This window comes from Octopus bimaculoides, chromosome 8 (assembly GCF_046866305.1).
Source record: "Octopus bimaculoides isolate indiv1 chromosome 8, ASM4686630v1, whole genome shotgun sequence".
Lineage (NCBI taxonomy): Eukaryota > Metazoa > Mollusca > Cephalopoda > Octopoda > Octopodidae > Octopus > Octopus bimaculoides.
This window is the reverse complement of record NC_142935.1, coordinates 55,442,261-55,464,833: the sequence shown is the minus strand read 5'-3', so window position 1 is coordinate 55,464,833 and position 22,573 is coordinate 55,442,261. Positions and strand designations below refer to the sequence as shown.

Sequence of the window (22,573 nt, the reverse complement as noted above, 5' to 3'; positions counted from 1 at the left end):
AGGATCAAATACAAACACACTGGTGCACTCACATATACATGACAGGCTTCCACACAGTTTCTGTCTACCAAATTCATTCACAAGGCATTGGTTGGCCCAAGGCTGTAGTGCAACATATTTGCCCAAGGCACTGCACAGTGGGACTGAACCCAAATCCATATGGTTGCAAAGTGAGCTTTTTAACCACATAACCATGCCTGTGCCTACATTTGTAAATATAAACAAAGCAAAAAATAAACTCGGTGTTTAGAACCATTAATTTTGAGAAGCACTCAAATATTTTACATTTAAGTAAGTTTTGGCATTTTGTATCTGTGTTATATTTAATGCTATTTGCTTGTAAATTTTCATTTCAATGTCTTTCTTTATTCATGCTCCTAATTCTATTGGAATTATTTCCATTTGGCAGTGTGTCATACACCATACAGGCTTGCAATGTTAAGAAAACACTAATTATATTATTGATATTATCAAGGCAGTGAGCTGGTAGAATTGTTAGCATGCCAGTCAAAATATTTAGTATTTCACCCATCTTCACGTACTGAGTTCAGATTCTTTCGAGGTCGATTTTACCTTTCATCCTTTAGGGTTTGATAAAATGAGAACCAGTTGACCACTTGGGTCAGTGTAGTTGACTAGCCCCCTCCCTACTTATGCCTATAGTAGAAAGCATTATTGATATTATTGGTGTATTATGTTAGTGGTTTTGTATTGAAATTGGTTTGTTTGTTGTTTTTTTACTCCTTCAATCAGTTCATTTGTATTTCATGTTGCTATACAAACCTGTAAAAGAACAGAATTAAAAATTCATGATTTAGTACATTTTAACTATAGATTCCATTCTTCTTTGACACCTCTAGGATTAAATTTGGTTCTGTATACATCATATTAGGTTTGGTATTATCTTGTTGAATGAAATATAGTATGCTTTTAAATTTGCTGGAAATTTTTCTCATATTGCCACAACCTAGCATCCTCATTCAACATTTTTATAATCATCCTCTTTATTATGTTTCAGTGACTTCAGTTATGGGAGTTCCTTTTGGAAGATTTTTTGAATTCCATTTGGCAATTTCAAAATATTTTCCTATCTAGATTCTGCTACTGTTGCCATAAATGTAACTTTCGTTATAGATTGCTTGCTTTTACATGCTCTGAGTGTAGTAGTTGTTGTGAAAAAAAAATCATGATATAAAACCATTTGCCATTGTAGATGTGCAAGAATAATAAACTTATAGAACACATGGGAATTAGATTTTCTCAAACACCCAGGAGGCTCTCTAGAGGATGGAGATAATTTCTGTTACCTAGGTGACCAATGGAGAAGAATGGTTTGAAAGTATGATTACTAAAATAACAATGGGATAGAGAAAGTTCAGAGAGCTATTCTTTCTCTCGGTATTAAAAGGTCTCTCTCTCATGCAGTGGAAGGCAGATTGCATTGTGTTTGTGTATGAACAAATATGTTATATGGTAGTGAGACATAAGCCCTGAATGCAGAGGATGTGTAAAGACTGGAGAGAATTGAAGCTAGTATGACTCTGCATGTACAATGAAGTGCAAACGTGCAGAGACAGATGTTAGGCATAAGAGGAATCAGGTTTAGCATGCAAAAGAGAAGACTGCAATCATTTAGTCTTGTGATGCATATGGATGAAGATAGGTCTATAAAGAAGTGTTGATCACTTAAATGAAATAAAACTTGTGGAAGAGGGAAACCCATGAAGATGTGGAATGAAGTAGTGAGGGCCAGTCTCAAGATGTTGAACATCATAGAAGAGATGATTATAGACTAAGATGTCTAGTGATGTGAGGTTCCTGAAAAGCCTTGCCCTCCTCAGTGAAACTGAGGTTAGGAAGTACTACATTGTGTGTTCTCTACCCACACATTACATTTTTTCAACCCACTCCCCCAATGACCCAAACTACTGCTAATCATGTACTACGATTACCTTTTACCCCTGCTCCTGCAGCCCTAACCTCACCTTATCGTCATGTTCAGTTTTAAATCTTTTCATTTTTAGGCACACTTTAACCATGTACCTCTTCTACAGCAAGACACCTGTTTCTGTCTCTCTGTCACACTCTAACCATTTATCATCTGACACAAGATCACTTCCTCCAGTGCTCCCTCCCCTCTCAAAGACTCCTTGTCTTGCAAAGTTACTTAGTGGCCCTACCGGTTCTGGTGCCATGTAAAAAGCATCCAGTCCACACTGTAAAGTGGTTGGCATTTGGAAGGGCATCCAGCTGTAAAAACCATGCCAAAACTGATCTTGCCTGTGATGGTGCCACATGAAAAGCACTCAGCCCACTCTGTGGGGCGGTTGGTATTAGGAAGAGCATCCAACCATAAAAACCGTGCCAAAACAGACACAGAAGTATGGTGCAGGCTTCTGCCTGGCTGGCTCCTGTCAAACCGTCCAACCCATGTCAGCATGGAAGGAGGACATTAAACGATGATGACGACAATGATGACTTGAAGTTTGCTTTAAGGCACTTCATGTTATTTAAAAAAAAGATTACCTATCATAACAACTTGAACTTGCTGCTCAGACACACAATTAACCTTTAATAAAATATTGCCAATAATCAAAAGAAAAATGTGTAAATATATCAACTGGTATAGAGCAGAGACTGTATTAGTTTTTATTTACATTGTATCTTATTAAAATGTATCAAACTCAGTAATTGTTTTACTATGTTATTGTATGGCCTTGGTGTCCACGCAAGAAAGTACTTGATACATGTAGATATATATATTGTAATATACACAAGAGTAGATGTGACTGTGTGGTTAAAATGTTTGCTTCCCAAACAGCCAAAGTTGTGTGTGTGTGTGTGAGAGAGAGAGAGAGAGAGAGAGAGACAGTAAGAGAGTGTGTACACATGCTTGTGTGTCGCCTTGTCCTGACATTGTATGATAGTTGCAAGTGTCACGGTCAAACAAGGAGTGTCTTTCATTTCCAATATTCCATACAAACATGTCTAGTCATGGTGGTGGTGGTGGGGGGGGGGTATCGCCTGGCTTAGAAATTGGTAAGGGTTGATGACGTGAAGGGCTTCAGGCAATAGAAAATCTGACCTTAGAATTTTGACAATGATGTCATTAGCATAAAGTATTTAACTTTGTGGTTTGTGTCATTCATTTTTTTTGTTTCCATTTCCAGCTTTCTTGTTGCTTTGGAACATCTTCCTGTGGGTTTTGCTGTCGCTGCTGCCACCCCATCAATGAATCAACCAGTACCCGTATTATGTATACCTTGTTTTTCTTTTTTATAATCCTTATTGCCTGTTTAATGCTCTTCCCTCAAATTCAAGATGAGGTTGTGAAAAAAGTAAGTATTAACTGTTTAGCATTCAGGTTTCTCTGTGAAATGTACTGCTTTGAATTAATCCTAGATTATCTTGTTGCCTTGAGATATCAATGATGTGACTGTTTACTTTTAGAATGACATTGTAGGGTAGGTGTGAGAGGCTGGATCTGTCCAGTTTGAACATAAAGTAGGTGTAACATTTTGGCCAGATATAGCCGGTTTAAATGCTAAACAGTTAAAGTAACATTTCCATATGTTATCTAATTAGTCCTACTCATTATACTAACATTTTTATTCATTACACTGATTTCCAACTCCTTATACTAACTCTTTCCTTCAATTATTAATACTTGCAATGTTTGTTTACTGATTTTTTTTCTTACACCTACTTTTTTATGTTAGTGTAGTTTTTGCATGCCTATAGATTTAGACATTGACACAAACAAATTGTTCATCACACAAGGATTTTACAATTATATGTATAGGTGCAGATGTGGCTGTGTGGTTAAGAAGTTTACTTCGCAACCACATGGTTTCAGGTTTAGTCCCACTGCATGGCACTTTGAGCAAATGTCTTCTACTATAGCCTCAGGTCAATCAGTCTTGTGAGTGGATTTGGTTGATGGAAATTGTGGAAGCCTGTTGCATGTGTGTGTGTGTTTCCTTGTCTTAACATCACATGGTTGTTATGAATGAATGTCATCTGTTTCCAATATTCTGTGAAAACATGTCTGGCCTTAGGAAAATATCACCTTGCTTGGCAACAGGTAAGGGTTGGTGACAGGAAGGGCATGCAGCTGTAGAAATCAGCCTTATTAAACTTCATCCAAGTTTTGCAAGCATAGAAAAATGGACATTAAAACAGTGATGATTGATGATGATGATGTAATGTCCTTGCTGAAAAAAAAAAAGCTAAATATAAAACAAAGTAGTATGGAAAACTTACTTTTTCATTTCTTTTCTTTTTTTCTTTGAACCAGAAAATACTTTGAGATTACAATCAATAATTGTTAATAGGAACCCTTCAGTCCTCTTCTATGCAGTTGAAGTATTGTATAACTGATGAGAATTTTTCATTTAGCTTACAGAGCTGCACTCAATGCCCCTTTCTTGTTCTTCATAGACCCTGAGAAAGTAACAAGGAACAACTCTTGGTGTACCCTCAAAGCAAAGCACAAAATTACATTTATTTTTATGTATATGTTTTTACAATAATATTCAACACATTTGGGCATACTTGGATATGGAAAGATCTTTCACTGTGGAAATGGCCTCAAGAGAAATGTCTCGTCTTAGACAACATGCATGAAAAAAACATTGGACTATTAATAATAATTATTGGATTATGGGATGCATGTGTTTCTAGATTGTTATGCATCATCAGCCAGAAATACCTAGAGCATTAACAAACCTGATAAAAAGCATTACATTTTGTATCCATTAGACTTAAACGAGTCAAGTGAATGTACTGCAGCCAAAAGACATGACCTAATGCCTATAACAAAGTTTGAACTTAGGTCAGGAGTCCAGTACTTTAAACATTCAATACTTTACTTGATCAGCAGTTTTTATATCTTTTGACATTCTAAATATCATCTTCGTATTTGTCCTCAATGTCTTCTATATTTTAGTTTGTAATTTTCCTTTCATTAATGCCATTTTCTCCACTAAACAGAAGATGCCCTTTGCTGAAGTGGTTTGCAAAATGAATAAGTTCATAAGTGAATGAAGATGAATATAAATAAACACAAAACAATCAATATCAAAAACCAAGCAAATCTTTATTGATAATGTGTGTGTGTGTGTGTGTGTGTACACATATATAATTATAAATGTTAACATTGATTTCTAATTGAAGCCATGAGACCATACATCTGTGAAGTGAGAGCATTTGAATGTATTTAACTGGTTCTTATTTTATCAAACCCTCTGAAAGAATAAAAAAGAAAGTCAGCTTCAGTAGGATTCTAGTTCACAATGTACAGAGATGCCACTGAATAACTGCAAGGCATTTTGTCCAAAGCTCTTCTGATTATTCTGATAGCTTGCTCATCAAATCTTACAAGACCTAGGAAAGTGCTTGACTAGTACAATGGTTTTTTTATTGTTAGAAAGAGCTGCATTCTCACACAACATATCCAGTGGTAAGATAAAGGCAAGACAGCTGGACTTGTATGAAAATGCAGGGGATTGCTAAAATGGCTGAAGGTTATCTCAAGACCTTGCTTATTTATCTAATTTGAGGTGTATTCAGGCTGTAAAACATCATTCCAGATGTTTTCTCTGCATCATGGCTTCTAATCCAGCATAACAGTATGTTACCACCTGCACCAGTTGCCCTCACTGGCCAGTTGCCACCAATCAATCTGTGGAGATGAAGATTGCTTATTTTCTTCTATACTTCATTTGAATGAAATGTAGACATGTGTACGTAGCAACAGTAGCCATACCATCCCAGATGCGTGAACAGTACTCTGTAAATTGCGCTTGAATTTTGTTGAAGGCCAGTAACTGATGTTAGTGATGCATATAGTAGTTCAATGATGATAATGAAAATCCTTGTTTATTTCACAGGTCCCTTGGTTTAATGAAACCTGCTCTTATTTAAGCCTCGGTGTGGACTGCCACCAGTTGACTGGTTTCAAAGCTGTCTATCGAATTTGTTTTGGTTTATCAGCCTTCCATTTCTTGCTTTTCATCTTCACCTTTCATGTATCCAATTCAAACGGATTCAGAGCATCAATTCAGAATGGGTAAATATCTTCTCTGTTGCATTACACTTTTTTTTAAAGAGATATTTCAGTAGATAAATTATAATGTTAGCCAATCAAAAACACTCAAAGACTGGTAGCTTCTCGTAACCCTTTAGCATTCACATTATTCTTGCAAAAGTAATGCTTATTTTTTCACATTGTTTTGAATTAATCATGCATTACCTTATAGATATGAGATTTTGATGAGATAACAGTTAAGTTTTACAATGATATTGTGGAGTTGATGTGAGATAAACATATGTGAGGAAATAAAATGGTCGGTAATAGGAAAGAAGGAAGAGGTAAAAAATATGGGAGTAGACAATTGTCTAAAAAATCTGTCAGCTAAGAAACACACACACACACACACACACACACACACACACACACATAATGTATATATATATGTGTGTGTGTGTGTGTGTGTGTATATATAATCATCATCGTTTGATGTTTGTTTTCCATGCTGGCATGGGTTGGTCTGCTTGACTGAAAACTGGTAAGTTGGGGAGCTGCATGAGGTTTCAGTCTGATTTGACATGGTTTCTACAGCTGGATGCCCTTCCTAATACCAACCACTCTAAGAGTGTTGTGGGTGCTTTTTACATGCCACCAGCAGAGGTGCCAACTACAAAACATTGGCATCGGCCATGGCTGCAATCTCATTTGGCTTGATAAGTCTTCTCAAGAACAGTATATTGCCAAAGGTCTCGATCACTTCTCACTGCCTCCATGAGGCCCAAAGTTCAAAGGATGTTTTTTATGTCCCATCAGCGCAGGTGCCAGTTATGCGGAACTGGCATTGGCCATGACTATGGTTTTACTTGGCTTGACAGGTCTTCTCAAGTACAGCTTATCACTCAATGTTCGAAGGGTGCTTTTTATGTGCCACCTGCACAAGTGCCAGTCATGTGACACCAGCATTGAAGCTTCCACAGTTTTCAGTTTTTTAAATTCTATTCATAAGATATTGGTCTTAAACACAGTCATGACTGTGCCCAGTAAGTCATATCATTGCTATGTGTTTGTGGTTAGATTCCATATTCTGTTATACACTGAAGAATTTTATTTGCTTGGTAAATGAATATTGTTGCTTATCCCTGGTGAACTCTGATCAAGTTGATCTATGACAAAAGATTTTCCAGCCATGACTAAACAATCATTTGTTGTAATTTAATGTACTTAAAATGGTGGGGTGTGATTTGAAGTAAATTTAGCTTCTATTTCTGGCAAATCAGGTGATATCATAGAAGCTTCCACATTGGCTTAGACTCCTAAATGTGGTAGGATTAGCTCATGTCATTGACATAAAGTTTATTGGCAAAATACTGTACAACTGGTTTGTATCCTTACTATATTGTCAATATTAATATACACAGAAGTCGTTGTCATGGCCGATGACAGTACCGCCTGACTGGCTCCTGAGCCGGTGGCATGTAAAAAGCACCATTCAAGCATGGTCGATGCCAGTACCGCCTGACTGGTCCTCATTCCGGTGGCACATAAAAGGTACCCACTACACTCTTGGAGTGGATGGCGTTAGGAAGGGCATCCAGCTGTAGAAACTTTGCCAGATCGGATTGGAACCTGGTGCAGCCCTCTGGCTTGCCAGCCCTCACTCGAACCATCCAACCCATGCCAGCATGGAAAGCGGACATTAAACAAAGGTGGCTGCCGCTGCCAAAATGGATAATGTATTGAACTAGCAGCTCAAACATCTTGTATATTTTTGATTGTGTACTTAATTCTATGTTTTCTGAGCCAGAATTAGGTGTCAGATTATATGCCTAATTCTACTTCATATCTTGATGTCATGTCATATATATTAAAACTTACATTTAAGTACCAGCTCATTGAGACCTCTTATTGCAATTTCAATTGGAGGATATTAATCCTAGTCGGTCAAATCAAAGTGACATGATTAGCTGGAAAACAATTTGGCACTTAGCTTACATTTACTGGGTTAAATACAGTTGCACTGAATTTATATATGAAAGTGTTTCTAGATGAAACATAACACAGCCTATCATTCCATTAATTTGTAGTTCAGTGCAGAAATGAAAAGGGGCCAAGTGAGTGAGACACTGGATTATCTCTTATACTTTCTTTACCTAGCAATTGTAAGGGAAATAACGTCTCTCTTACTCTCTCTTTAAGAGTCTCCATCAGTAATTCTCTTTCCATCAGCAACTTTCAGAGAGTTAACATTTGTTTCTCTTTTTCCTCCACATGACTTAGTTGTAAGCCTTCTACAACAACAATCATAAATTCTCTATTAATGGACTAATATTTGTAGTCTATTTACAACTTGTCACAGTTCTGATAAACCTCATAATGTTTAAATAAAAGCTATGATAAGTATCAATCATCTTCTGTCAGTTTATTTGAAGTATCTTGATATTTAACAACTATGCAACAGTCAGCCTTTTGCAACTTTTCTCCAAATGCAGCCTTTTCGATTTTCTACATGTAACTTCTACTTACATTTGGTGACAGCAAACATATCACATACAATTATTATGAATATTATCTGGCACAGTGTTTTTCAACCATTTTTTATCCCTGAACCCCTTTGATTACTATTTTATTCTTGTTTAAAAACAAGTTTTATAGATACTTCTTTCAAAATTCCCATTTTCACATGTTCACTTGTATAATCTGCAATAGTAATCTCTGAGAGAACATGTTTCAGTAGTCAGAAACATGTTAAACTATGTAAAATGTTAGAGAAAGAACATTATTTATATTTGATGGATATTTGTCCTCATCTTGTTTGTTTGTTAACATGTTTTGGCTGATATACCCTCCACCCTTCATCAGCTGTCTTGGGGAAATTTGAACTTGGGTTCTCATTACTAAGGTATTTTACGATGTTATTATTATTGTTATATTATTATTATTCAGGTCATTGCTTGGCAGGCTACTAACCCTAAGATTCCGAGTTCAATTCCAAGAAATGACCTAAATAATAATAATAATAATAATAATAATAATAATAATAATAATAATAATAGTAATAATAATAATAATATAGGAAAGTATTGTAGTTCGCTTGAAGCATTGTGTTTTGTTTGTAAAGAATAAAAAGTTTTGAATGGTACAACAATGCACTATAATACAAAAAATGGACTATATACTTGTTGCGATTTAGTTATCTATAGTCCGATATCTATCGGACTATATATAACTAAATTGCAACAGGTATATAATCCATTTTTTGTATTATAGTGCATTGTTGTACCATTCAAAACTTTTTATTTTTTACAATAATAATATAATAATAATGATAATAATAACATTCATAAAATACCTTAGGAATGAGAACCCAGGTTCAAAATTTCCTAAGACACCTGATGAAGGCTGGAGGGTATATCAGCTGAAACGTGTTAACAACAAACAAGATGAGGACAAATATCCGGCAAATATAAATAATGTACATAATTCCTCATCTCTTAGATATAGAATTGTATTAGAGGAAGAAACCTAGCTGTTTCTTGCACTAAATATATCTAAAGAAAACCCTTAAAATGCAACTGTGGATCTCCTGTTTATTGCTTCGCTTGCATGCAACTCAGTTGAGAGCCACTGATCTAGCATGTTAAATGGTGTATCCCTGATAATTCTTTTTATTGTGTTTTTAGGACATTTTAACAAAAATGCAATACTGTACTTTCTAGCATACAAATCAAATTTTCCAAACCAAAATTTACAGCCAAAAGTGTTAGGTTGACATATATCAAGACAACTTTGGAGGATCAAAAATTCTATGTGAAATGCAGCAGGATTTGGAAAGATAATAACAATATCTGAATGTTTACACTGAATGTTTATGCTATATACTATATTGGCTTGCACACCAAAAAATAAGATAACTGTGCAATATTCCAATTTTACTTTACAGGTTCTGGTTCTTCAAATTTGTGATTCTTTGTCTCTTCTGTGCTACAGCCTTTATGCTGCCAAAGGAGTTTAATTTGTGTGAGTTGACTATAAATATCCTTTTTTTATCTCTTATTTCTAATAGTTATTTTAAAACCTGGTTTGTGGCACAGATATTAACTTTTTCACTGAAAAATTAAATTTCATGGTTTTTCCCGTAATAATGTTAAATATCGACCAAAAATAGAACTGGTATTTTCTACAAGTCACATTATCTCACTAAACTTGATATATCTCAATGAAAATTAGTTTCAAGTATGACATTCCTCAACAAAAGATAGACTGGTATTATAAAACTACTTTCTGCAGTTAAGGTTAGTGAAATTTTGAATGGATATATCTGAAATCAGAAGTGATGGTCGGTGTATGGCATTCCTATGAGTTGGGACTGGAAATGTTTATGGATGATATTTGAAGTATTAATTAATATATTTGACATTGCTCAAAGATGCATATAAAAGTTTCCACATGGCCCCACACATGCATGTATAAGCATAAAGGAATAGGCCAGGCATATTGCAAGACACACAGACAACAGGTGGACCCATGCAGTTTCCAAGTGGTATCCAAAAGATTGGAAAAGGCCATGCTGAAGACCTCCATAATGATGGAATGACAACTTAGTTAAATGATTTGGGCCAAGAAGGAAAATAAGGGTGCAATCAAGAAAGAATTGAAAGTGCATTGTGGCCAGCAGTGTATAACATCTGATAGTTTGGCTGATACAATGATATGCGATGCATATTTATTTCTTAAAGTATGCTTCACTTGTGTTTATATTTTCATATATAATGATGATAAAGCCCATGTAATCCATTGAGTTATGGAATCACCAATGAAAATATCACTCTCTACATAACCTTTCTAGGTCAGATCAATGGGGCAAAGGTCATTCTTTTCCAAGCAATACAAAATAAAAGTTTGAGCTCAACACCACTAATAAAACGCACATTAGTTTTTTATGGTTTATTGCTTACATTTTGAATTATTTTTGTTTACATTTTGAACCATTTACATATATTTGAGGGCACCAAAATGTTTTTAGTGCTTAGGGCCTCTATGGGTCTTAATCTGGCCCTGCGTGCATACACAGAAAAGTATACGTTGACATGATGATGATATATATATACATCCACATATACGCATACCAACGTATAATCTCATATTTATCTTTCAGACTGGATGTATGTTGGCATTGCTGGTGGATTCTTGTTTATTTTGATTCAACTTATATTCTTGGTAGATTTTACATATGCCTGGAATATAAAATGGTAAGTTACAAGCAGCTGTTTTTATTTATTTATTTATTTATTATTTTTGCATTATTATTCTGTGTGTGATTACATTTCTGCTTGACAACCGATGCTGGTGTGTTTACGTCCCCGTAACTTAGCGGTTCGGCAAAAGTGACCGATAGAATAAGTACTAGGCTTCCAAAGAATAAGTCCTGGGGTCGATTTGCTCGACTAAAGGCGGTGCTTCAGTATGGCCGCAGTCAAATGACTGAAACAAGTAAAAGAGTAAACTTGCATGTGTGTATGGTATTTTTGTTATTTCAAAAGACTGAAATTTAGTGATCACTTGTTGTGTTGTTCTGATGACTTATTTACTGGGTTTCCTTTGTAAACTTCACTCAGTCACTTCCTAAAATTAAATACTTTCTACATAAGGCTTCTACCTCATCTTTTCTATTTTTACAGGTCATATAAACCTTCTGGAGAAATAAATACATGTGGTGCTGCAGGTAAGTTTTCTCTCAAGTCTCACTCTATTTGAATTTGTTGATTATATTTAATACTATTGATTTGTTATACACAAATATATTCAGATTATTGTTCTCATCTTGGTTGTTATTGTCACAATGCTTCAGCATTTCTGTTGTACCTAGTAATGTCCTTGAAATACAAGCCAGACCCTTTGCTAAATCCACTGAAGTAAATTGTTCATACTGACAATATTCTCATATTAATTATTTTCCTGATTGTGAGTTCACTCAAACATTCTATATATAGATATAGATTACCTGATCTCTGAGACTGAACTGATGCTCACCAAGTGCATGACAGCATTTAACAATTAATGCTTATATTCACTATTCTATTATCCTGTAAAACGATCAGATTGCAGAAATAAGAAGTTTTAAACCAAAATATTCTACCTGTTTAATGTTCAAACCAACCAAATCCTGCCTCTCACACCTTACAATGTCATTTTAAAAATAAGCAATCACATCATCAAAATTTTGTTGCTACAAGATGTTGTTGTTGTTGATGGCACTCCATCGCTTACGGCGTCGAGGATTCCAGTTGATCCAATCAACGGAACAGCCTGCTTGTGAAATTAACGTGCAAGTGGCTGAGCACTCCACAGACACGTGTACCCTTAACAAAGTTCTTGGGGAGATTCAGCTTGACACAGTGTGACAAGGCTGACCCTTTGAATTACAGGTACAACAGAAACAGGAAGAAAGAGTGAGAGAAAGTTGTGGTGAAAGAGTACAGCAGGGTTCACCACCATCCCCTGCCGGAGCCTTGTGGAGCTTTAGGTGTTTTCGCTCAATAAACACTCACAACGCCCAGTCTGAGAATCGAAACCGCGATCCTATGACCGCGAGTCCACTGCCCTAACCACTGGGCCATTGTGCCTCCACAGCTACAAGATAATGCATGATTAAATCAAAACAATGTGAATAGAGAAGCATTACATTTGACAGAGTAATCTGAATGCGAGAGGGTTAAGTCTAACTTTTGTAATGATCATAGGTTTAATATCATTTTAAATCAAAGGCTTGTCTAAAATTGTTACCTCTGTGCTAGGCCTACTGAAGAGGTTATCAAAGCCTATCATATTTACTAATTCTTTGTCATTTTATTTTCCAACGTTGTTTCTTAGCTATCATTCTGATTTTGTTCCATGATGTTTGGTGAATTTTCCATTCAGAAATAATCAGCAATCTCCGATGTTTCTGTCTCTCCATAGAATACAGCCTTACAATGTTTCTCGAGCTTTACTTTTAATGAGCAGCTGGTTTCACCTTCATATTCATTGCTACAACTGCAAGGATTGGAATATACACAATTCTTGTATAGAAAGAATGAAAAATTTGGTGGCTGCTTTCCAAGCTTTATTCAACTCAGTTCTTCAGTTACAGTTCAGAATAATGTGTGGTTGTCCACATGTTATTACTCTGGTCACCTGACTACTTCAAGTTGTACCATTTAGTTTCAATCATAAGTATGGAGACACACATGTATTCACATTAGCCCATTAGCATTTAAACTAACCCTGTCAGGCCACGATATTCTCCATTTTTTTGTATTCAAATTAATCTCAGATCTGGCCTTTTATATCCATTTTATAATGTCACTTTAAAAACAAACAAACATATCGAAATCCTGAAGCTATGAGATAATGCATGATTTATTCAAAACTATGTGAATAAATAGACATTCATTTGACAGAGTTATTTGAATGTTAAAGGATTAAATAACAGTGACATTACACTCTCCCGTCCTAAAATAGAAAATTTTTACCAATATGAAAGAGTTTTATGGGATACCCCTATCCATATTAATTGGGGTGTTTTTTTATACGTAACAGGATCTCCTTAGTTCCCAAGGGACTGTTGTTTCATCATCCTGCTATCTTATGTCATATCTTTCTTATCATTTGGTCCTAGTGTTGTCAGATTTCTTTTCTTTTTGTTCTACAATAGGAGAGGTAGGGATTGTGAATTTGTAAAATTAAAGATTTAGTATTTTTTGCGGCACAGGTCCACTTTCATTTTATCCTTTATGCTAAAAAGGTATCGCAATACCACTTTAGGTGGTCAGTCAACATGCTAGAGATTGCACCCAAATTTCTATCAAATCATACCTTTTTGTCTTAAAACTAAAGAAGTCTTTAGATAAGATAGTCTCAATATATACATTAAAAAAAAAAAAAATTCTGACCATAGCTGCAACACCTTTGGTTATATCTTTGCTTCTTAGAGACCAACTTAAGACTAATCATCTTCATCATCATCAACATTAGCAGACAATTACCATTTTTTTTTTATTACTGATATCATTTCATAAACAGAAATAATACAATAGCAGAGTTCTACAATGTAGTTATTTGGATGATGATTACTGTACAACTTGAGAAATAATTTTTTTTTCAATTGCTATTTTGATTCTGTATTTTTTATTTTGTTTCTTTTTTCAGGCACAATCATTTGTGGCCTTCTGTTCTACCTCGTTGCCATTGGTGGTATAGTGTGGTTATTTTACAACTACACTCGTATTAATGGTTGTAACATCAACAAGACCTTCATCAGTATCAATGTCGGTCTTTGTCTTTTACTCAATGTTGTCACCCTCATCCTTTGTTCTTCCAAACGTAAGTTTTAATCACTCATGTTCTTCAAAGCATTTTTCACACTGAATAATTATTTGGTATGATTGTGTAGTTAAGAAACTCACTTTATGATCACATGGTTTCAGGTTCAGTCCCACTGTGTGGGACCTTGGGCAAGTGTCTTCTCCTGTAACCATGGGTCAATCAATACCTTGTGAGTAAATTTGTTAGATGGAAACCCATTATATGTGTGTCTTTGTGTATATCCCCTTCCCATTCACGTTTGACAATGGGTGTTGGTTTGTTTATGTCCTTGTAACTTGGTTTCTGCAAAAGTAACTGATAGAATAAGCTCCAGACTTTAAAACAGAAGTTCTGGAGTTGAACTGTTTTCTCTAGGCTCTTTAAAGCAGTGCCCAAACATGGCTGTTGTCCAATGACTGAAACAAGTAAATGACCGAAACTCAGTTTAGCACCATATTGGTCCTTGGATGTTTTAGTGAATCCCACTCTATTACAAGAATTTCAGCTGGGTCTCTGGTCTGAGGATATTTTCCTCACTTCATTTCCAGAGCCCTGAAGGAAGTTCAGGGACACTGCCTTTCTTCTGACTAGACATCTTCATCATCATTTAATGTCTGTTTTCCATGCTGGCATGGGTTGGATGATTTGACAGGAGCTGGCAAGCTAGAAAGCAGCACCAGGCTCCAATTGTCTGTTTTGACATGGTTTCAATGTCAACTACTTTACAGAGTGTACTGGGTGCATTTTACGTGGTACCAGCATGGGAAGGCAGTTGTTGTTGCTGTTGCTTAGTTCCATGTCAGTCCTGACCAAGCAAAGATATCTTTCATCTTATACTTGTTTCAGTCATTGGACTGCAGCCATGCTAGAGCACCACATTGAAGAGTTTAACCAAATGATCAGCTCCAGAACTTATTTCTAAGCCTGGTACTTATTCTGTCAATTTCTGCTGGTGTGTTTACACCCCCGTAACTTAGCGGTTCGGCCAAAGAGACCGACAGAATAAGTACTAGGCTTACAAAGAATAAGTTCTGGGGTCGATTTGTTCGACTAAAGGTGGTGCTCCAGCATGGCTGCAGTCAAGTGACTGAAACAAATAAAAGAGTAAAAGAATAAATAGAATAGAACTGATTTACAGGTATGGCTGTGTATTTAAGAAGCTTGCTTTGCAACCACTACACAGCACCTTGGGTATGTGTCACCTACTGTAGCCCCAGACCAGCAGATCCTTTGTGAGTGAATTTGATTGATGGAAACTGTGTAGAAGCCTGTCATATATATGTATGTGTATTTGTGCCTGTGTGTCTCCCTTTCACTCACCACTTGAAAACCAGTGTTAGTTTGTTAACACCCCTATAACTAAGCAGTTCAATAAAAGGAACTGATTAGAAGTACCAGACTAAAAAATAAGTCCTGGTGTTGATGTGTTCAACTAAAACTCTTCAAGGCAGTGCTGTAGCATGGGCCACAGTTTAATGACTGAAGAAAGTAAAACATAAAAGATATCTTAAAAAATTTGCTAACAATATTTTTATTTTGGGTTACTTTCTAACATGATCCGCCACTATTTTGGAAATTTTGTGCTATTTTTTATGAAATTGATCTGGCAATTCTAGTTTTACATAGTCAGTGACATTGACTAGCAAAAAGGTTATGTAGTATTTGTCAATACACAAGGCTGACAGTTATTGTAGAATGAAATGAATTAACTACTTAACAATTAGGCTTACATTTCATTTATAAAAGAAAAATGTTAGATCATGAAGCAGAAAGACTTCTCTTTGGGTGGTTTTCTACTAGTTACTAAGAAATATTCATTCATTTGAATCACAATTTATATAACTTTTCTCTGTTACATCTAATTTTCTTTGGTATACTTTATTTATCTAATAATACTTACTCAGTAAATGAATTTAGAATAATATCAAGCACTAAAAGACAATGTTAGAATTTATGAAGAAATCAGGTATTGTGTTGACTTAATTTAGCCATATAAAAGCCCTCAGTTTATTGTGTATATATGAATCAGAAAATTTTGGAGAAATGGTTCTATTGATGTGTCTGTAGAAAGTCGTGTTGCAAATATTTAGGCAACCTTTATATTTCCAAATGAAGTATAAACAGAGACATTAAAAAATGCTATCTTACAGTGCAAAATGACAAAGTTACATTGAATAAAAATTAGTTTTGTGTTTGGATCATGTCATTCAAATCTTCTATAATAATAAACTCGAAATTCTGTCTGTCCAGGACTCCTGTACCTCAGTCTACATTTGCTCTACATAGACATATTATACCATTTTGGAATTAGGATGATCCAGAGATTGATGATTTGCCCTTCATTTGGTTCTTAAACATCCAGCATTGGGATCTGATTTAAAAGCATTTGGGTTGCTAATTGTAGCAGGTAAAGCTTGGTTGGTTCATGCCATCTTGGTTGGCATTTGTCAAATGACATTAGACATCAAGGGGGAGATAAATGACATTTGCTTCGTTGATTTTATGTCGAGACAAGAACTTTGGGGCAAATTGGCCAACAGTTAAAATTCAACTTGGGACTGGAACTATAGATTGATTACATTACAGAATTCTCATCCATCCTTAACTTCTGATCAAACACCACCGGGGCGTATAGTCATTATAGATGTATTATAGTTATGTTATTTAGCTCTCTTTAGTTTTGGGCCGCAAGCCCAACTAGCCCTCTGCAGGAGGTACCTTAAAAGCCTGCATGAAGTGCAGCTTTTAAGCTAGTCAATAATAAGAGAATCTTGATAAGCACATTTTGATGAAAATATATTAAAATCAGAATTTATAAGAATTTTCTAAACATGTAGATTTTAGTAAGCAGTTTTCTTTATTAAAGTATAGGTGTATATTGCTGTGTGGAAAGGGAAAAGAAATGTCAATATTTTGGATATAGGCCCTTTCTTAAAGAATATTTTTTTGGCCCCTCACAGCAAAATACAATGATTTTACATTTACTGATGAAGACCAACAGTGGATTCTTTGAATTCTGAATTTTATATTTAGGAGGTAGTACTTAGCAATATCCAGGACTACAAGCTGTTGTTGCTCACTGAAAAAGTTAACTTAAGACAGAAATAGTAAAGGGAGGGTGAGAGAGATGGAAATGATAAGGAAGAAATGTTTAGTGAATTTATGTATAACCATGACAAATGACATCAAAGTTTAACAGAAATCTTTAACTTGATCATAAAAGGAGAGAAATAGTAAGGGAAAGAGAGATAAGATAAAATGAAAGTGACAAATGTAAAGAGAAAAGGCAAATGAGAAAGTTAAACAGGAGATGTCAGAGAGAGACAGAGAGACAGAGCAGTAGAAACATTTAATATGTAGATGTCTAGCCGTGTGTATGTGTGTGTATATCTACACACACACACACATGCATGTATGTGTGAATGTATCATCATCATCATCAACATTTAACATCTCTTGTCCATGCTGGCTTGGGTTGGACGGTTTAACCAGGGCTGGCAAACTGAGGGACTGCACCAGATTCCAGTCTGATTTGGCATGGTTTCTATGGCTGAATGCCCTACCTAATACCAACCACTCCAAGAGTGTAATGGATGCTAGTTGCATGACACTATATGTCACGATTATAATTTCACTTGGCATGTTACCAAAAGTCTCCCAAGCCCCAACGCTTGAGATGCTTTTTATGAGCTACTTATATATATATATATATATATATATATATATATATATACACACAGTGGAACCTCAGTATATATATGTTTGTGTATAATTATTATAATTATATAAAAAGAAAAATACGAACTACTACAGTAATCCTCCCTTCTCAACACATGAAAAATGTATGTACCTATGTGTATGTTTGTACGTAAATATATATATATATATATATATATATATATATATATATATATATATATATATATATATATGTATGTATGTATGTATATACATATATATATATGTATGTATTCCTCATTTATATACCTTTTTATTCCTACATAACTATAATAATCTCAAGATAGATTGATTATTTAAATTCTACTGTTATTTCTCTTTTGATAATTTTCTCTTCCCTCTGTTTGTACTTTATCTAATAATAATAATATAATACACCTAATAATAATAATAACTTATTTCTTTGTATGCATATACATCTATATATATAAAAATGAGAATGTGTGTCTGTCTGTCTGTTTGTCTGTCTGTGTGTGTGAATCCCTAAAACTCGAGAACTACGCAACCAATTTCATTCAAATTTTACAGATGCCTTACTTAGGGTTCCAGTTGTGTTTTAGTCAAAATTTTTAACTTCTTGCAGAGTTCGAGCACACGGCAACATAATATCTCTTCCACTATTTAAGTATTACGTGTCAAAAGTGAAACAAAAACACTCATGTCAAATACTTTCACTTTAAAAATGAAACTATTCCACTAACTGAAACAATCACATTTCGATACTGTAATGACAGAGAGAGAAAGAGAGAGAGAGATGTATATGTATACATATACATGTATATGTACACCATTTCGATACTGTAATGACAGATACTTTCAGAGAGAGAGAGATGTATATGTATACATATAGATGTATATGTACACCATTTCGATACTGTAATGACAGATACTTTCAGAGAGAGAGAGATGTATATGTATACATATAGATGTATATGTACACGTATATATATATATATATATATATATATATATATATATGAGAGAGAGAGAGAGAGAGAGAGATGTATATGTATATATATATATATATATAGATCTATATGCATACATGTATATGTATACATATGTGTAGATGTATATATATAGATGTACATGTAATATGTACACATATATACATGCATACAGATATCTATACATATATACACCCATCACACACACATACACATGCACACAAACACACACTTTAGTCATTTGTTTTCTTATCCAAAACTACGTCAAAAGTACTGAATGGATCTTTATGAAATTTGGAAATTATATTCTTTGCATAACGGCCATAACTCCCATGAAAATTCATATATTTTTGATGTTGATGAAATTTTAACCCGAACATAACAGATGAGCATTATTTGTAATTCAACGGTACAACAGTGTAAGACTACCCTTTCAGATATACTTACATTGTGATTTCTGCAATGTGGTGCATAAATTGTCAAGTAAATGAGACGCATCTTTGCCTCCACCGATTCACTTGCAAAGTATTGAGTAAAATTATTTCGTTACAGACCTCCGGCCATTTTGTTCTGTTGTTAATTTTGTAGATGACCTCAAACACAAAGTCTTACCCAACTTTAAACAAAACTACCAAAATCACAATTGGCTATGTGAAAGAGCAATATTAGCTCCAAAAAACGTAGCTCTTACAAAAATTAATCAACACCTGATGCATTCTCTTCCCGGCAATCTTCAAATTTACAAGTCTGTTGATACAGTTCCAGATACAAATGAAGTGGTGAACTATCCTCCTGAATTTCTCAATTCGTTAGAGCCTCCAGGACTACCTCCCCACATATTATCACTTAAAGTTGGAACGCCTGTTATGCTGCTCCGCAATCTGGAACCACCAAGACATTGCAATGGAACACGACTCGTGATAAAGAAAATGATGTCACACGTTATCGAGGCTACCATTCTTTCTGGATGTGCAAAAAGGGATGACGTCTTTATTCCAAGAATTCCTCTTACTCCATCAGGAGCAGACATTCCTTTTACATTCAGAAGACTACAATTCCCCCTTCGTGTGACTTTTGCCATGTCCATAAACAAATCTCAGGGTCAAACACTGTCTGTAGCTGGTCTTCTCTTGGAAGAGCCCTGCTTCTCACATGGACAACTGTATGTTGGCTGCTCAAGAGTGGGCAGCAAAAAAAACCTATTTGTATATGCTCCACAAGGGAAAACAAGGAACATTGTTTACAACGAGGTGTTATAATCACAACAGCAAGAAAGTATGTACATGATCACCTTCTTTTACGAAACTTCATTGACTTTCATATATTTATATTGATATACATATATATACGTGTGTTTGGGTGCGTGTGTGTATATACATCTCTATATATAAAGATGATGCGTAGTCTAGACGGCGTTTTTAGATTTCATTATTCTCTTTAACCCGGGCAACGCCAGGTATTTCTGCTAGTATATATATAAAGTGAAGTATATTTGCCACTTAAATGTGGCTGACCCCTAAGGGTGGATGTTACTGTTGCTTTTAGCCCCAGGAGAACATCTCTCCAGCTGGCTATCGACACACATCTGTGTCCTGTCTATATTTGCCAAGGGAAGTTATCTTTCCCATCTTGATATCGCAGATCAAGATGGGAAAGATAACTTCCCTTGGCAAATATAGACAGGACACAGATGTGTGTCGATAGCCAGCTGGAGGAGATGTTCTCCTGGGGCTAAAAGCAACAGTAACATCCACCCTTAGGGGTCAGCCACATTTAAGTGGCAAATATACTTCACTTTATCGTGCAGTTACTGTTAATACCTCGTTCAGAGATTTAACATATATATATATATAAATGTATAGATATGTATTTATGTATATTTATGCATATGTATGTATATGTAAAAGTGTGTATATATGTATGTATTGCTATTTATAACTTAACCGTATGAACTTTCTAAACTCTGACGAAGCCCAGAGGCACACCAAATTACCTCGATCTTATCTACCAAATACTTCAGTTCACTGAAGGGATGGAAGTAAAGTGGGGTACTATGACCTCTTGGCTGAAACAGCTGTAAGAAACTATTCTACTTTCTATGTTCTACGTTATATATTTTAATAATATAAAGCATAATATGTTATACATGTATGTATATTGTTATAATTGTTTTTTTTTTTAATAAATAGACATAATATAATGTCTAAAAGTTGATGAATACCACCTCTTGATCCCCTCCATTTTCTTATTGCCGTATATATACATATATATATATATATATATATATATATATATATCTATATATATACATATATATATATATATATACATATATACAAAGATATATGCATACATACATATATGTATGTGTAGACACATATATACAAATATACATACATATATATATACAATAGTACCTTGGTTTTCGAACATCTCTGATCGCGAATAAATCATGTTTTATATATGTATATAGATACATATAGATATATTATCATCATCATCATCATCGTTTAATGTCCGCTTTCCATGCTAGCATGGGTTGGACAATTTGACTGAGGACTGGTGAAACCGGATGGCAACACCAGGCTCCAATCTGATTTGGCAGAGTTTCTACAGCTGGATGTCCTTCCTAAGCCAACCACTCAGAGAGTGTAGTCGGTGCTTTTATGTGTCACCCGCACGAAGGCCAGTCAGGCGGTACTGGCAATGGCCATGCTCAAAATGGTGCATTTTATGTGCCACCCGCACAAGAGCCAGTCCAGGGGCACTGGCAACGATCTCGCTTGAAAATCCTATGAAGGCCAGTCAGGCGGTACTGGCAATGTATATATATATATATATATATATATATATATATATATATATATATATATAGATATATATATGTATGTATGTATGTTTATATATATATAAACTGACAATATATTGACTGATAACCTATTAGTTGACTGTATGAAAGCTCATAACAAGTAGACTGAAGTTTGATGTCATCTAGGTTAACTATGAGTGGGTTAGTGGCATAGAAATGACTGCAAGTTTGTCTGTGACACATAGCTTGACTGCATGTTAGTTGATGACCTGCAAACTGATAACATTAGATAAAAAGTGTAAGAAAAGGAGTTTCTGAGTCACTGGTTATTGGTTTCTGTCTCTACTTTTAGGAAACCATAATGCCGGAATCCTGCAGTCTTCCGTTATAACTCTATACGTCATCTTCCTGACATGGACAGCTTTATCCAGTGAACCTCCAACTGATGGTAGGTAATGTTTTTGTTTGGTCTCCATTGTTTTTATGCCTCATAAAGTAACAAATACTCAGGTAAGGTGTGTAAAGCAAGCGCTAAGTTTTGGGTTATGTAAGTCCATCAATCAATGCTCTAATAGTTTTATGCTTACTGTGCATGACAGCAATTATGTTTTTCAACTCCGTGTGTGACCAAAGCCATTCCTCTAGCTATGTATCCTCACATACATCACATAACACAAGTCCCACAAACTTTTAGCCCATTTAGCA

General features: G+C 35.1%; 1 protein-coding gene across 2 annotated transcripts in view; it reads left to right on the top strand.

The window, feature by feature from the left end:
- LOC106874431 (serine incorporator 5) overlaps nt 1-22,573 on the top strand; it is a 56,023-nt gene that overhangs the window by 17,332 nt on the left and 16,118 nt on the right. The window contains exons 2-8 of one of the 2 annotated variants that reach the window (XM_014922162.3): nt 3,171-3,338; nt 5,892-6,070; nt 9,972-10,048; nt 11,187-11,280; nt 11,710-11,753; nt 14,219-14,392; nt 22,221-22,316. In XM_014922162.3, coding sequence (XP_014777648.1) covers nt 3,171-3,338; nt 5,892-6,070; nt 9,972-10,048; nt 11,187-11,280; nt 11,710-11,753; nt 14,219-14,392; nt 22,221-22,316 — 832 coding nt within the window. The remainder of the gene's footprint in view (nt 1-3,170; nt 3,339-5,891; nt 6,071-9,971; nt 10,049-11,186; nt 11,281-11,709; nt 11,754-14,218; nt 14,393-22,220; nt 22,317-22,573) is intronic. The other variant, XM_089356483.1, reaches the window with a different exon arrangement.